This window comes from Carcharodon carcharias, chromosome 14 (genome assembly GCF_017639515.1).
Source record: "Carcharodon carcharias isolate sCarCar2 chromosome 14, sCarCar2.pri, whole genome shotgun sequence".
Lineage (NCBI taxonomy): Eukaryota > Metazoa > Chordata > Chondrichthyes > Lamniformes > Lamnidae > Carcharodon > Carcharodon carcharias.
The window spans coordinates 30,968,772-30,986,623 of record NC_054480.1 but is presented as its reverse complement, the minus strand read 5'-3'; the positions used below and the strand labels follow the sequence as shown (position 1 = coordinate 30,986,623).

Genomic DNA, 17,852 nt, shown 5'->3' with positions numbered 1-17,852 from the left:
ACTAGCTCTGCACAACATGAATTAGCCAATTAGTTGGGCAAGTTGCTACAACCAGTTCTGAATGAGTTTTCCATATATATGGTGAAGGATTCCTTCACCTTTGTGGAGACCATACAGTACTTGCATATCAATAGCAACGCCTCTGCCCACATGTTCATTTGGCATTGCTAGCCTAATACCCAATGTACCGCTCAAGAAAGCCAGAAGACCATAAGACATAGAAGCAGAAATTAGGCCATTCGGCCCATCGAGTCTGCTCTGCCATTCAATCATAGCTGATAAGTTTCTCAACCCCATTCTCCCCGTAACCTTTGATCCCCTTACCAATCAAGAATCTATCTATCTCGGTCTTAAATACACTTAATGACCTGGCCTCCACAGCCTTCTGTGGCAATGAATTCCATAGACTCACCACTCTCTGGCTAAAGAAGTTTCTCCTCATCTCTGTTCCAAAAGGTCTTCCCTTTACTCTGAGGCTGTGCCCTCGGGTCCTAGTCTCTCCTACTAATGGAAAATCTTCCCCACGTCCACTCTATCCAGGCCTTTCAGTATTCTGTAAATTTCAATCAGATCCCCCCCCTCATCCTTCTAAACTCCATCGATTTTAGACCCAGCGTCCTCAAACGTTCCTCATATGTTAAGCCTTTCATTCCTGGGATCATTCTCGTGAACCTCCTCTGGACCCTCTCCAGGGCCAGCACATCCTTCCTGAGATACGGGGCCCAAAATTGCTCACAATATTCTAAATGTGGTCTGACCAGAGCCTTATAAAGCCTCAGCAGCACATCCCTGCTTTTATATTCTAGTCCTCTCGAAATAAATGCCAACATTGCATTTGCCTTCCTAACTACCGACTCAACCTGCAAGTTAACCTTAAGACTCCCAAGTCCCTTTGCACTCCAGATTTCTGAATTCTCCCCCCATTTAAAAAATAGTGTATGCCTCTATACTTCCTACCAAAGTGCATGACCTCACACTTCCTCACGTTGTATTCCATCTGCCACTTCTTTGCCCATTCTCCTAACCTGTCACCTGTCTAAATCCTTATGCAGCCTCCCCACCTCCTCAATACTACCTATCTCTTCACCTATCTTTGTATCAACTGCAAACTTAGCCAGAATGCCCTCAGTTCCTTCATCTAGATCATTAATGTATAAAGTGAAAAGTTGTGGTCCCAACACTGACCCCTGCGGAACTCCACTAGTCACCGGCCACCATCCTGAGAAGGACCCCCTTATCCCCACTCTCTGCCTCCTGCCAGACAGCCAATCTTCTATCCATGCTAGTACCTTGCCTCTAACACCATGGGCAGCCTCCTGTGCGGCACCTTGTCAAAGGCCTTCTGGGAGTCCAAGTGGATAACATCCATTGGCTCTCCTTTGTCTAACCTGCTCGTTACCTCCACAAAGAATTCTAACAGATTTGTCAGGCATGACCTACCCTTGATGAAACCATGCTAACTTTGCCCTATTTTACCATGCACTTCCAAGTATTCTGAAATCTCATCCTTAATAATGGACTCTAAAATCTTACCAACGACCAAGGTCAGGCTAATCGGCCTGTAATTTCCCAATTTTGCCTCACTCCCTTCTTAAACAGGGGGGTTACATTAGTGATTTCCTAGTCCTCTGGGACCCTCCCTGACTCCAGTGATTCCTGAAAGATCACCACTAACGCCTCCACTATCTCTTCAGCTATCTCCTTCAGAACTCTGGGGTGTAATCCATCTGGTCCAGGTGATTTATCCACCTTCAGACCTTTCAGTTTTCCTAGCACCTTCTCCTTGGTAATGGCCACCGTACTCACCTGTGACCCCAACTCTCTTGAACTTTAGGGATGTTACTCGTGTCTTTCACCGTGAAGACTGACGCAAAGTACCTATTCAGTTCCTCCGCAATTTCTTCGTTCCCCACTACTACTTCTCCAGCGTCATTTGCCAGCGGCCCAATGTCCACTTTTACCTCTCTCTTACCCTTTATATATCTAAAAAAAACCTCTTGCAATCTTCTTTTATATCCCTGGCTAGTTTACCCTCATATTTAATCTTCTCCCTCCTTATTTCTTTTTTAGTTGTCCTCTGTTGGTCTTTGTAGGCTTCCCAATCCCCTAGTTTCCCACTGCTCTTCGCCGCATTGTATGTTTTCTCTTTAGCTTTTATGCTGTCCCTGACTTCCCTTGTCAGCCATGGTTGCCTCGTCCTCCCTTTAGTGTGCTTCTTCTTCCTAGGGATGAATTTTTGCTGTGTCTCCCAAATTACTCCCAGAAACTCCTGCCATTGCTGTTCCACTGTCTTTCCTGCTAGGCTCATCTCCCAGTCAATTCTGGCCAGCTCCTCCCTCATGCCTCTGTAGTTGCCTTTATTCAACTGTAATACCGTTACATCTGATTCCAGCTTTTTCCTCTCAAATTGCAGGGTAAATTCTATCATATTATGGTCACTTCCTCCTAAGGGTTCCTTCACCTTAAGCTCCCTTATCAAATCTGCCTCATTACCCACATCACTAAATCTAGAATTGCCTGTTCCCTAGTGGGCTCCACCACAAGCTGCTCCAAAAAGCCATCTCGTAGACATTCCACAAATTCCTTTTCTTGGGATCCACTCCCAACCTGATTTTCCCAGTCTACCTGCATATTGAAATCCCCCATAATCACTGTAACCTTGCCTTTCTTACACACCTTTTCTATCTCCTGGTGTATCTTGTGCCTCACATCCTGAATACTGTTCAGAGGCCTGTACATAACTCCCATTATGGTTTTTTATAACCTTTGCGAATCCTCAATTCTACCCACACAGATTCTACATCATCTGACCCTACGTCGTTTCTTGCTATCGATTTAATTTCATTTCTTACTAACAAAGCAACCCCACCCCCCTCTGCCAACTTACCTGTCTTTTCGATAGGATGTATATCCTTGGATATTTAGCTCCCAGTCCTGATCCCCCATTGATATTTGCACCACGTCACCATTTCATGGCAATCTAGATGCACTGCCATTGTCTGAATCTATATGCATTGACCTTATGAACACAGTAACTCATGCAGTTGAGTTCAGTTTTAACAGCACCATGTATGCCCAAATAGATGGTGTTGCCATGGGAACCCCTTTAGGCCCACCTCTTGCAAACATCTTAGTCGGTTTCTATGAGAAACGCGTCTTGGATAGAATAACGCCTAACCTCCTACCCCTTGTATACTTCTGATATCTAGTTTGTTATATTTGAATCTGAAGTTCCAAGTAAAAATTGCCTTACACACCTTAATTGGCTCCATCCTACGTTCAAATTCACCTTTGAAGTGGAGCAGTCAAATCAGCTCCCTTTTCTCGACATACTAGTTGAGCAATCTGCCAGGGGATTCTCTAATACAGTCTACCACAAGCCTACTTTCACTGGTCAATAGACACATTGGGATTCCTACAGTTCCACACGCCATAAGAGTGGCCCTATTGGCAACCTCATAAATACGAGCCATTTGCTCACCGCGCATGCTTAATGCTGAAAGAGGGCATGTCAAAACCACCCTGCTGAATAGTGGCTACCCTGATCAGAAAACTGCTCAATGTATATCACCCAAACTCATGAATCAGTTACTGTCAGTCCTGAAAAGTGCCCAGCCTACCTCAGATTACCCTGGAAGGGTAAGGTGTCCCAAAAATTTGAGCAACAGGTGAAGCTAGCTGTTTCATGCTGCTACTGTGCAGTAGCAACACAAGTGATATTCTTCACTAACGGGATGTTGCCAGCAAGCCAAAAAAGACATCCTATCACACAAATGAATAACATGATGTATTTCAGTGCCAGTGCGATGCCAGGTATATATTTCTGTATCTTTTGCCTATGTTCACCTTCATTGCTTTCTATTTCTCTCCTGGTGTTTGACAAGGTGTTTACTAAAACCCGCTTTCTTAATTAGCACATTTGTTTAGATAATATCACCACCTTCAACACCTCTTTGTTCTTGTGTCTGTGACATCTTTTGATTATCTGCTCCTATCACTGCTCTTGCTTGTCCCTACAACCACACCCCCCACCCCCCACTTCTCTCCCCCCACCCCCTCCCACCTTAAACCAGCTTATATTTCACCCCTCTCCTAATATTACTCAGTTCTGTTGAAGGGTCAAGAGGACTCGAAACGTTAACTCTTTTCTTCTCCGCTGATGCTGCCAGACCTGCTGAGTTTTTCCAGGTAATTCTGCTTTTGTTTTGGATTTCCAGCATCCGCAGTTTTTTGTTTTTATACAGGTCGTACATCTCATCAACTGATGGATCCTATCAAACAGTGCCTTCGGCTGTTTGCAACAAGCAAAGTACTGACCACACCCAAACAGGACCAGCTTGCAAAACTCAAAACATGATGTCCAACATTAGATCTGATTCTGCAATCAGACACCACTTGCTAAACAATCCCGATTGTGCTGAGAAGTACACAGACAACCAATTTAAGATTATCAGTCGAGCTCACAGTCTGGCTTACTTACACGTGCTAGAAGCTACACATATTTATGCTTAGAGGCTTTTCCTTTTCAGACAGAAGGGGCATGTCCACGCATTGTGTCTTTTTCAACTAAACAAAAGCTGGAGATACAGCCATTCCCTGGTTCATTCCCCATGGCAATGCCTTGACCAGAGCTGACCTGCCTGGTTTGAATAAAAAACTTGGTAGTTAACTGCTCCCTGATGCATTCTCCATGGTAACACCTCTACCTATCAGAGTCCACTTGCCAATCAATCAGCACTCTTTTCTCATGCATTATAAATTGTTGTTCCCTTTATAAATTGGTATTCTTGCAAATTCTATCCTGATGAGTGCAAGACGAAAAGCTTCGACAGCATGTCTCTTTTTTCAGCATTACTAAAGTCTTCTTTCTTTCTAGAATAGGAAAAACAGGTGGCTGATAATGGAAAAATCAGGGAAGGGGCACTTTGAATGCCCAAGGACCACCTGATTTTGTTTTCAAAATAGAATCAGGCAGGCCAGTAAATAAACTCTCAGAGCTCCTGCTGGGAGAACGTGGAGGTGTAATGCTCCTCCTGATCCCAGAAAAATGCCGCGACTCACTGCTGGCTGTTGTAATCAGAATCTAATTCTTAATGAGGCAACCATGGCTACCTTCTTTTGATATTTTTCTATTACATTCTATCATATACATATTTTAATAAATCTGCCTTTTTTTAATTGTACGTATTCAACATGGTTTTACAACCATAATGTAATGCAGGACAACAAATGTTACAGTTGACAGCCTGTATTGCTTCAATGATGGACACACTCCTCCTCTGATACTACTAGTTAGTAGACCAGCAGCTAGCAATATGCCACAATGGAAAAATTGAAAAACTTTAAAAATGAGATGAGATGAGTAGTTTTATAATGGACAGGAGTAAAATCTGTGGTTAGCTATCACTCTGCAAGGACTTATTCTTACCCTGATATGTTCACACATCATGCATAATGTGTGAACATAAATGAAAAAGAAACCTCCTGCTAAATGCCATCAGCATCAAATCCAGGGATAAAAACCTACGGTCAGTTATCCAGGAGGGAAAGAAATAACTGTCACAAGAGGATTAACAATGTTATATTCTACAGCTATAATCTTCCAACTTTTTGATTTTTGCAGCTCAGGTTTCTTGCTTAGATTTAATGTTCCTGGTGAAAAGATACTGTAGCCAACTTAAGGTGAAGAAAATTCTAATAAATGTGTAATGGGGTTGGAGACTCTACGCCATTCTAAGTCATCATTAGTCACTGGAACCACAGATTGCTCATATTGTACTCAGTGCTTCGACAGTCTCCATTCCGAATTCAGCTGGAAGGGATTCACTAAATGCAGCCCAAGGTGGTCAAAAGAGAACTGTCATCAATAAACTTGGCAGGTTTCACCAAGGCCTAAAAAATATTGGGCAGATGGGGGAAGAGGAGGGAGAAAGTTGGGCAAGTTGAATTATCTATTTTAGTTGCATACTTAATGTAGTTAAGCTACATCTAATATTCGAATAAGCTTGTCACCACGGTATTTGTTTTGACAATCCAGAGTCAGAGCAGAAAACTGATAAAATTAGCCAGTTGCTCGTTTTTCTGGACTTGCCAGCAGTCAAAAGGATAAAACTATTTCCCTTGTTACAATTACACTCATTAGATCATAAATAAAGAATGTACACAGTTCTGTCCAAGCTGTGATCTCAGCTTTCCCAGTAGTTTCTCAAGCCCAATCAGCAATACTCAAAACAATTGCATAAAACGAGGAGGGTGTACAGACTTGAAGCTTACTTTTCATTTTAGTTGGATCTTGAAGTAGCAGAAATCTTAGCAGTCAACTGTAGAGGAGCCTGTACTTTCACATAGAATTACATGGACTATACAGCACAGAAACAGGCCATTCAGCCTAACCAGTCCATGCCAGTGCTCTTATCCCAATCAAGTCTCCAACCATCCTTCCTCATCCATCTATCAGCATAACCCACTATCCCTTCTCCCTCATATGAACAAACATGCTTACCTAATGCATCTAATTCCAACAGTCAACTTCCAGTATATATAAAATGGATTTTATAAGGCCCGTTCTATGAAATTACACTCCTGATGTGATGATTCATCTATTGAAGTGCATATTCGGATAGAAAATATTGAATTAAAACAAATGGGGAATGTGCCGATGATTTTTCAGTAAATGCTCCCAGCGGGCAAGGTCCTAAATTAACAGTAGGATCTTGAAAAATTTGTCCATACATGGTTATCTGACTATGTACAGTATTTCAAGCTGTCATTAGTCAACCAAGAGCAACATTACCTCTTTCATTTTGTCCACTTCATTCTGCAGCACCTGCTTGGAAACGTCCATTTCAATGAGTTTCTGTCGAAGATCTTCATTTTCTTCTTCTAACTTTATTCTTTTCTTCTCAACAGCTTCCAGTTCATTGTGAAGCCTTACAGACACATCTTTTGAGACCTGTATATAGGAAGTCAATTCAAAATATTCAGAACATGCACTTGGCATGCTGCCTTTTATCAAATGCCTCATAAAGCTACACTTGTTTATTGCAAAGCAATTAAGCTCAAATCCTTCTCACCCCTAATTGAATTTCATTAGGCATGCTGTCACCAGAGGCATTCTGAATTTCTCACACACTGAAATTATTTGTTGTAAAAGGTTCACTCAAAAGAATTTGTATCCTATTGTCTAAAACTGGTAAACAATGCCCTATGTACAGTTTGAAAGATGTGTAGATGCATTAAAATAGCACCACAAAGTTGCATTTCAAAAATTTATTTCAGGGAGTTCTTGAGAATATATCTGTGTAGGTTCGACATCATTCTAAAGGAGCTATGGAGCATCCTTCCTCATCAAGAACTACCAGCAGACATTTTTTTGGATCAAGGAATGCGAAACACAGGAAGCCATTAACAAATTCCTTATGACAAACCCCATTTGTTAAATGGTGGGCTTTGAACGTGGTGAGAGTAACCCTTGCTAAACAGCTTTAGGACAGGCCAAGGCCCCTGGCTCAGCCAACCTCCACCACTGGAGCCTCGATACATACCCACATGTGTACTCATGGAGAGACACAAACTATGCTGCACATTACTGAGGAGTGTCCCCTCTACAGAATATGTGGTGGGCTAATCACCTTAAACTCAGCAAATGAGGAGGCTATTGCTTGAAATTAGTTTTAAAAAATCATTCTAGCCACATCAGTTGACCAAGCTGTGTGACATTTTTGACATATAAGAGTCAGACCCACACCATACTTAGCTTTCACATGAAGGGGTTTGACAAGGTAGATATCGAAAGATTGTTTCCCTAGGCTGAGGAATCTAGAACATGACAGCACTGTCTAAAGTTAAGGGGTTAATCATTTAGGACCGAGTTGATGAGAAGTTTCTTTATTCAGAGGGTTATGAAACTTTGGAATTCTCTTCCCCAGGTTGTTGCGGACACCCTATCCTTGAGTGTATTTAAGACTGAGATCAATAGATCTTTGATTTTTTAAAGAATCAAGGGATATCGGGGGTGTACAGGAAGTGGAGCTAAGGCAAACATCGACAATGATCGTATTGAAAGAGGGAGCAGGCTTGAGAGATCATGTGGTCTACTCTTGCTCCTATTTCATATGTTATGTTACCAGCCTAAGATACAATGGACCAGCAATCACACAGCAAGACTACAGGCTGCACTATTCAGAGGTCTTCAGTTATGCCCTTACGCTGCACACTCTCATAAGGTTTTGCTGTTGCCGATCTTGCTCGGTCTGAACATTGGAACGTTTTGTAACAGAAACTTGCTCCGTATCAATGGGAGACAGAAGGCACTGCTCATTTCCTCTCAACCACTTGTGCAGCATAAGTGCAGCTGTCACAGGGAAATCATACCAAACCACCATAATCCTCCAGTTAGCACAGGTCGAAATGGGGTGGTGAAATGAGAGAGCTGGGGAAAGTCACAACAAGTAGACTAGGATAAAGTGTGGCAAGAAATCAGTCACATGTACAGAATTTAAAGTAAACGAAACAAGTAAAGAACAGCATTTTTTTTTTAAATTTGTTCTTGGGCTGTGGGCATCACTAACTCAGCCAGCATTTATTGCTCATCCCAAACTGACCTTGTTCAGAGGACATTTAAAGAGTCAAGCACATTGCTGTGGGTCACATGTAGGCAAGACCAGGTAAAGACAGCAGATTTCCTTCCTTGGAGCCAATGAATTCTCAGGGATTAGTGAACCAGATGGGTTTTTATAACAATCGACAATGGTTTCATGGTCATCATTAGACTTCTAATTGCAGATTTTTATTGGATTCAAATTCCACCATTTGCTATTGTGGGATTCAATCCGCAGTCCCCCAGAGCATTACCCCCGAGTTTCCGGATTACCAGTCAAGTGACAATACCACTATGCCTCTGCCTCCCCGCTATTTATAGTGAGTTTCAAAAGGATTTGGCTGGTATTATTGAAAATCTCCTTTGAAAATTAGAATCATATTGGGTTCTGCTCCCATAAAGTGTAATTGACAAGACTTTGCAATGCCCTGTATACTGACATCCTATTTAAAATTAGGTGGAGCAATAAACTGTTCAGGTGCTGTATCAGACAATTGTACAAGAAGTTGCACATTGTGATTTGATCCTGTTCACATTTCACATGTCCAGTTTTGTTGTCAACTTCACAACATTAAGTTATGATTAGCAGAAGATCATCCAGCTCATACTATCCTTCAGCTGCTGTAATGTACTAGAAGTTTCATCTTCAAATGATGGATGTGCTTAGCCATCATAGTTCTGTGCAGAGTTGGCCAAATTTAAGAAAACCTTCTGTGACCAATCATAAAATGATGCAGCACATTGCCAGAAACAACCAACCAAGGGCCAAATGAAGACTGAGGGCATAAACACTCAAGTTGAAACAAAGATTGCACAGCAAGTGTTCTTGTCATCTTGTTAAAAAAAAAATCACGTTAATACCAGTAATGGAAGGCAGTGACATACACTTGTGAAAACCTCATCAAATTCTGGTGTGGAATTTTAAAAATTGGAAGGCTCTGAAATGAACCAGCTCTTCTCCAATATACAAATGACTGTGTTTGCCAAAACCTATAAAATTGGATAACAAGCCCTTGATCTTCTGAGTTGTGCTTTGGCTTCAGATTCTGGATGTTATTTCATTGACAGATACATTAATTATTCTCCACAAATACACAATCTCAACTGCAATCAGTCTGCTAGCCTGAAACATTCTAAAATTATAATTCAAAATGTCCAATTGAATAGCTTGCCAAAGAAGCAATGAGCTGGACTGGACAACCAGTCTCCAGCATCAAACCCAATAGGTGGCAACTGACTCCACTTGAAAGTTTGCAATGCCTTGAAACTGAGTAATATTGTGTATTCAAAAGCTAACTTTTCATTTATTTTCTATTAAATCAAGATGTTTGCAGGTCTGATGCTATACTGCAAAGAGAAACAAAGGTGTTACATTTTGGATTCTCTCCCAAAAAAATCTGTGCTAATGACAAAAAGGCAGCTTTCATTAACAGACTAATCAATGAGGATAATTAAATTGGTCTTGTTCAAGGTCTAATAATCTGCACATGGGAACATTTTAAACAGCCATTCCTGGCTTCAAACTACTTTGTACTCAATTTACACCCCACCACACCTCACAGGAGCTAACTTCAAAGCTATGGCTGAAACCTGAAACAATTCGGTGGCATAAATTCAGAGTTTTAATCCAGGTGCAGAGTTAAATAATGGGCAGATTGGAAATTCATGTCATCTATGTCCAAATCTACATAATAAATCTTCTTTAAAGAAATCATAATATTTTTAAATTTCTTCAGTTTGAGAATCTGCAGGACTTGACTGTTTCATCCAAAAGTCCTGCAGATTATCAGACTGCATTAAGAAATATTATTGCTTCTTGATAAACTGGTTTAATCTTTGTTTTTTACGTAATGTACTCCATATATTCTTCTCCATATTATTGCTTCTGTGTAAATAAATATATTGTTTTAAGTCTGTATACTTAGGTCTAATAGTGTTGTAATTACCAACTTTCAAAGGGAAATAGGAGGAAAATAATGGGCATCCAATGTAATCTCCAGTAAAACTAAGAATAACCATCAGCCCATGGCATGCTATCCGAATTATGGTATGGATAATTGCACAGATTTTAGTTCATAGGAATCATACTCTGCTTTTGAAAACTGGCATTTTGCCATAGGCGCAAAAAAAATTAAGAGAAAACACAAACTATAATTCCAGAGTTTCTTGAAGCAATAGTTCATGGGTTCCCAAATGCAGGATTTAATATGACTCAGTTCCCAGGGGTGTGACTCAGGTGGAGAGAGTGGTGAAGTGGTAATGTTGCTGGGGACACGGGTTCAAATCCTACCACAGCAGCTGATGGAATTTAAGTCTAATTCAATTTATTAATAAAGTCAGATAATTAATTTTTTAAAATCTGTAATGAAAGCTAGTGTCAGTAATAGTGACCATGAAACCATTACCAATTGTTATAGAAACCCATCTGGTTCACCTTTCAGGAAGGAAATCTGCCATATTTACCTGGTCTGGTCTACATTCGATACCAGACCCACAGCAATGTGACTCAAAGGACAGTTAGGGTTAGCAACAAATGCTGGCCTTGCCAGAGATACCCATATCCCATGGAAGGATGAAACTGTACAAAGATACCCAGCATTGACAGCCCCAGAAATCAATTTTGGCAGCATTGAGAATTTCTCACCTTAAATGGTCAGATCAGTTCAAAAACACATCTCCATTTTAGCAATAGTTACATATCAGTGAAATTCCTGTCATTATAAAACGGTGCGTAATTCAAATTTTGTGAGCTACACCTTGGGGGATTCATTAGTTCTAATAAAGTTTGTCGACATCAGCTGAATTAGTAACAAAACTTCCTAAGCACTAAGATTTAGTGTTTTATCCAAACTAACGCCACCTGATTTACCAGCAAAGACAGTAACCACAAAAAAGGGAAATGTTTTGCTCTGAAATTTTTAAAAATAACACATATATATGTGCACACACATTTTGCACCTTTGGATCCGGCACTATTCAAAGTGAAACCCTGATCTCATTTTTACCCCAATTACAGTTACCTAACCTAAACTCAACTTTTCCCAGCAAGGGAGTAATTGGCGTGAAAAGCATTTGATCATTAGTAAGCTGTTTAATTCAATTGGATAAATTTGAGACACATTTGAAGCAGCGGGAAAGATGGAATGACTGGTTGCAACAAACAAAATTATTTTTATTATCATGGTGTTAACATTGACGCATGAAACTGGTATAAAGGCACCCTTGATAATTATCCTTGAGAGCTGCCACCCACATGATATAGCCTTATATATACACAAAAAGCCAAATTAAAGCTGCTGAGTTTTGGTGAATACCACAGGGCAGATGGTAATGATATTCATACACCTGTCACTCCATGTTCAATCTTAAATGTTTTATGGACTCTTCAAATCTCATCCCTATTCTTTGGTGTGTATATGTACAAACAAGAAGCAACGGATTAGTAAACTTTGGATCTGAACAATTTTTTTCTCAGTAATCACTTATTTCATTTTTAAGGTCAAATTTCATGATATAATCTAAAGCATCAAATTCTTTGAGGTAAATCATTGGCCTGGAACTTACAGCCTAACCATAGTGCAAGACTGGCATAGCACTGTTTTTAAGTGAGAAAACTTTATACTTAAAAATTGATACCTACAAATTTTCTCAATTGTTTGTTGCACTTTCAAGATAGATCAACCTGTTTCCAGGCGGAAGAACATTCCTGAATGATGAAACCCAAGAATTTATACAGATTGGTCCTCTGGCCTTAGAAAAATATTAGCAATAGGAGCAGGAATAGGCCATTTGGCCCTTCGAGCTTACTCCACCATTTGACAAGATCATGGCCGATCTTCTACCTCAAATCCATCTTCCTGTACTACCCCTTATCCCTTAATATCAAAAGATCTATCAATCGGTGTGTTGGACATACTCGGTGCCTTTAGCATCCACAGCTCTCCTGGGTAAAAAAAATTCCAAAGATTCATAACCCTTTGGATGAAGAAATTTCTTCTATTTTCAGTCAAAATTTGGCTGATTTGTTATTTGAGACTGTGACCCCGTGTTCTAGATTTCCCAGCCAGTGGAAACATTTTCTCAGCATCCACTCTGTCAAGCTGCTGAAGAATTTTATATGTTTCAATTGGATAATGGGTAAAAAGGTAATTTAGAGCCACTTGCCTCATTGGTAAGTCCCATGAGTTGGTTTGGGGGGGGGGCGGGGGGAAGGGGAGAGAGCGGGGAAGATTGCAATGACCTCCAGGGGGAAAATCACAATTGCCATGGAGTTGCAGCAGCATCAAAGCTTTGTATAAGTGACCGGAGACATTGAGACAGTGGTCATTGCCTTCAAAAGTGCCTTCAAAAAACTATTTTTATTTAAATGTGGATCTTAGAACTTCCAGGGCAGGAGTTCCATTCATTTTATGTTACAGAGTTGCTACTGAAGTGAAGATTGCCATCAGCAAAGGTGCCGTGGATTAAATATGATGCCAATTTTACATCTTAATTTCAACTCATTTCGAAATTTGGTTTTCAGACAACTGGCTTCCAACAGAAAAGTAAAACTGACAGCTGCTTAGAAAGAAAAAAATGATTCTCGTTGAGTTACTCATATCAACACGTTTGAAAGCAGGATGAGACATTTCATTGCACAATGTTATCATTCACATCCAGCAAACATTCCTATGAACTTATTCATGACAATGCAACTTCCTGACTAAACTCATCCAACCACTCTTCAAACAAAAAAAAAATTGGATAGGGAAACATTACACAGAAGGTTTGCTACACATTAAGGCACGACATTTAAAACATGAAAATAAAACTTACAGAAAATTTTAATAAGGTACTATACAGTTGCCAATTTCTTTAATATAGTCCAACAACATTCTGGAAAAGAGCTGAACAAAAATATAACCAATACCTTCACATCTTGCTCTAAACTTCGGATTAGTTCTCCATCAACTTGGCCTGTCTGAGCTACTCTTAGGCTTCTGCGTTCAGTCTTTCGCAGTCGGTACTGAAGGATCCGGCAAGTTTTGTTTGCTCGGTCTAGTTCTTGACGAAGTTCCTGCAGCTGGTAAACATCTTCTTCCAAATAGATATCCCTCATTTCCAGCATTTCAGCTCGAAGCTCCTCAATTTCATCCTAACATCAAGAAACATTCACATATTTCATTAATTTTTTTGCACCATTTTTTAAGGCTGGACAGCAAATGAAAAGTAAATAAATTGTTACCCTCCACATAACATGAGTCTGCAAGTGAATCCTATGCAGTATATTATCTCACATCTGTTGTTTCATTATTCAAGTGAGGTATAACCAGTATTCATAATGAATGAAATTTAAAAAACTTAATAAAACATTCAGCCTTTTTGTGAATAGAAATGAAGCAGCCAAATGCTAAATGTACTAATACTTAAACAACTGACCTTTCTTAATAGTCATTAGTGCTTTAACAGTTGAATTTGTATAGCACAGTTGTAAAGGAAGGAATACCGCAATACAACATTTTCTAATTATCACTTAAGTATAGGATTTAATAAAATTTTACTCATTTTGACATGCAAAAATAATTTCAAAACTCAAGTCCCCCTCAATCATTTGCAAGATTCACATGGTAAACAGCTATGGGGAAGATAGATCAGGAGCTTAAGAAATATAATTCATCATGTATCAAGGTACCTTCCTTGTCAGTCTGTAGTTTCCTCCTCTGTGATTCAATAAACAAGCACATACACCTCTAACACAGTACAAACAAAAAGCACGAGTTACAGCGAGTGGGAGCGAGAGTAATATTTGTCTCAGAATGGGCAAACTGAGTACCTATAATTCTGGAAATACAATAATGCAGAACATGAACCTTCACATTTATTAAGCGTTTAGGACAATTAAACTACTGACTATACTTCCAGTTTTCTATGTGCTGCATGGAAATATGAATAACAATATTAATTAGTTTTAATAAAGCAGGTTAATAATCATGATAGGTTGAAGTTGCCTGAATCTCAATTAAATGATTGTGCAGGGTAAATCTTTTATGAACTGTTATTAATGCTATGATTAAGAAACATCATGTAAATGTGAGCATTACATGCGCCAAGTCCCACTGAGAAGCATGCCTAGATAAGAATGGACCTCACTGTCTCCTGTGATTTTCCCAGCTGTAGTGAGAAAGTGATTCAGCATGCTTTTATTTTACAGTAACAAAATAGAATTTATTTGAAAAAAATCAATTATTTTTAGCCTAACGAGTCATTATATTAAAATACATAAGCATAATCTAATTATGATTGTGACTTCTACTGCTTTTGAAATGAATTCTGAAGAGAACAGTGTAGCTTTATGCACTGAAATCCCCTATATGACATGAATTCAGTATTACCCGTTCTGCAAACAGTACCGAAGTATAGATTTTCCAGCTGCTTGGTGATGCCAGCTGTACATACTTTAAAGCTTTATGTTGGAGCAGATGGGATTTAAATGACCACAGGGGGAAGGATCAAATGACTAGCTCACATCACTTCCTGTGGATGCAAGGTGGGATTTCAATGACGAGTATAGGGTTAATTGATGAGGGCTATTCCACACTAAGCTGGGAGTTTGGCAAAGATAAATTTCAAATGATTAGTACACTGCATTTATGTTTTATCCTACATTTTTTAGACAAATTAAGCAGCCGTGTGTAAACCCTGTATGGATGCTACAATTAAGTTTCATTTTTGAGGAAAAAAAGACAGTCTGTTGCACAAAAATGCTTTAAAATAGTGAGTTGCATCTTTCTTTGGGGCTCTGCACTATTCTAAGTAGTACATTAAATAAGCTCATCATCCTGTTTTTTTTCGCTCTCAGGATGTGGCAGTGCTGGCTCATCTCCAATTCTCATGAGGCGGGAGTAGTAGACATTCTCCTTGACCACCGCAGTCTTTGTAGTACTGCAGCTCCCGCAATGGTGTAAAGTTCACCCTCTGGCAATGAAGGAATAATATAGGTCCAAATCAGGATATTGACGTGGACATAACTGGCCAGATTGCTGGAAGTGCAAGCTGATAACACTGCAGCAAAGGCAACACAGCATTTTAGACATTGGTGACAAACAGACAGATCTAATTGTTTAAAGAGATACCAAGGGCTGAGATAAACAACAGAGGAAGGGTTGAGAAGGAAAATGGTTAGTGTGTGTGAATTCAATGTTAAATCAGGTATGTAAAGAGGAATAAAGAAAAGGGAAGGAAGATTGGATGAGGAGAAACAGAAGGCAAAAAAAATTTTTTTTTGACTTTTTAAAAAATAAAAAATTCACAAGCAGGAAATGGTGTTTCTGTGATGCTGATGGCAAGCATGCAAATCATTCAGCAAATTGTGATGATTTGCAGCTCATGGGGCATCTTTTCCTCCTTCCAAGTTGCTGGCCAATTTGCGCATTAATAGTGCGCACCAGTCTGGTCCCAGTGAGATCTAGCCCAATGAGTGGAAGATCTAGCCAATGTTATATTGTCATGCTATGGATCATTTAGAATGATTTAGGATTTAACCACCAATGAGTCAACAATGCTAAAAATAGTCCCAACAAAATTCAAACAGGACAAACCAGCAAACAAGAAATATAAACATAACTAGGATGCAGAAGCCTCAATTTTGTGGATCTCAGGACCACAACAACACCTCATGACACTGCAGTACTAATTTGGGAAGCAAGAGTTACTTTCTTACTGGCTTTATAACGAACTGATCACTTTAATTTCCCCTAACTCCTTAACTAGGTGGATCTACCTCTGTCTGAAATTCAGTACTAAAGTAAGTTATATGACGGAACTGTTACAAATTTTAGCTCCATAATTTTATACAAAAACACAGTTCATTTGAAAAAATACCATCAGTTGCTATATAGGAGAAATAAAATGTTTATCGCTCCAAATTTTATGCAACAAGCCTCGAGGGCAATAGGACCGAATTACAATGTGTGAAATGAAGTTCAAGGAGCATGCTCAAATTTTGTTTCTATGTAGCAGACAACTTTGAATTTTAATAGGTATTTTATTTTTTTATGCCTGCATCAAAGAAAGAACATTCATATGTTCTTTTTTGGCTAAAATAGGTGCAATACAGTCTTTCAGTACTTAATCCTCAAGGCAATCAACTGTGGAGTGCAGTGCAAGGCAGCTCTTATGAAATGAAAACAATTTACTCTAAAGTAATATTTTGGCATTTGGGATAACAGCAAAAACTAGTTTATTTTGATGCAGCTGATCACGAGAAACATACTAAGTTCTCTAAACAGAAATCATATTTTGAGGTTCCACTTCAATTTATCTTGCCAAAGTTCTGCCAATCCTGTCCTGAAGTCACCGATTCCTCTCCCTAATCTTGGGACATTGAGACCAATTATACAGGCTCAGCTGAGATCAACTAATTATGCACGTGAGGGGTCAGAGATCGAACCTAGAATGCTCTTGTCAGTATCATGAAGCCATCATGGAAACTGCCGATGCTGACCTTTTATATTCTCCAGTTTCTTTCAGTACAATTAGTTTTTTGTCTTGATTATAAGTGTTTCCAAATTTAGAATTTTGCTGTGTGATATTAGTAAGAAAGACATTAATGAATTTTATTAAAATGGCATGGCAGACACTGGAATTGTATCTGACGGTTATTAATATTGACTGCATAGTACCATTTCAATCCCACAGCTGTAGTTTTCTGAACACGCCCATGTTGATCTATCATGCTGGTGTTTTCTTATTTTGTGATAACAGTGAATATTAAAGTTCATTTAAAGTTGTATGGACTCTAGGTTCAGTGGAAGGCATGGACCATAAAGTTGTTCATCCTGATTCTATACTTCTTAATGATACAGCTACCCGTTTTTGGCACTGTTACATTATTTTAAATTTATTTTCCGACATTGATATGTAGGTCTTAAACTTGGGCACTTTGAATGAAAGGAGATTATTCAAACTGACAAGTAGCTTAAAAACAGATAAATTATGCATCTAAGGCAAGAAATTCTGCACCATCGAATATTTTTTTCAACAGGGAAAAAGCATTCAGGGAAGGATTCATGTATATAATATGAAAACATACAACATTTTAAAATAAACAACACATGAGATCTCCTGTGGTGTTGCTTGTAGCAAATTGTACAACACCATCGTAAAAAGACAACCGCCACACTAAACACACATGCACAATGTGTTATTCTCCTTAAGTCCCTTTAATTGTTAAGTAAATGTAAGACAATGTGACATCTGAAGTACGACAGTGTCA

The 17,852-nt window shown here is 39.3% G+C and overlaps 1 protein-coding gene across 4 annotated transcripts in view; it reads right to left on the bottom strand.

Moving 5' to 3' along the window:
* Window positions 1-17,852, bottom strand: part of LOC121286821 (protein SOGA1-like) — a 111,467-nt gene that overhangs the window by 91,088 nt on the left and 2,527 nt on the right. For all 4 annotated transcript variants that reach the window (XM_041203877.1, XM_041203879.1, XM_041203876.1 and 1 more), the window contains exons 2-3: window positions 13,509-13,733; window positions 6,794-6,952 (exon numbers count right to left, since the gene is read on the bottom strand). In XM_041203877.1, coding sequence (XP_041059811.1) covers window positions 6,794-6,952; window positions 13,509-13,733 — 384 coding nt within the window. The remainder of the gene's footprint in view (window positions 1-6,793; window positions 6,953-13,508; window positions 13,734-17,852) is intronic.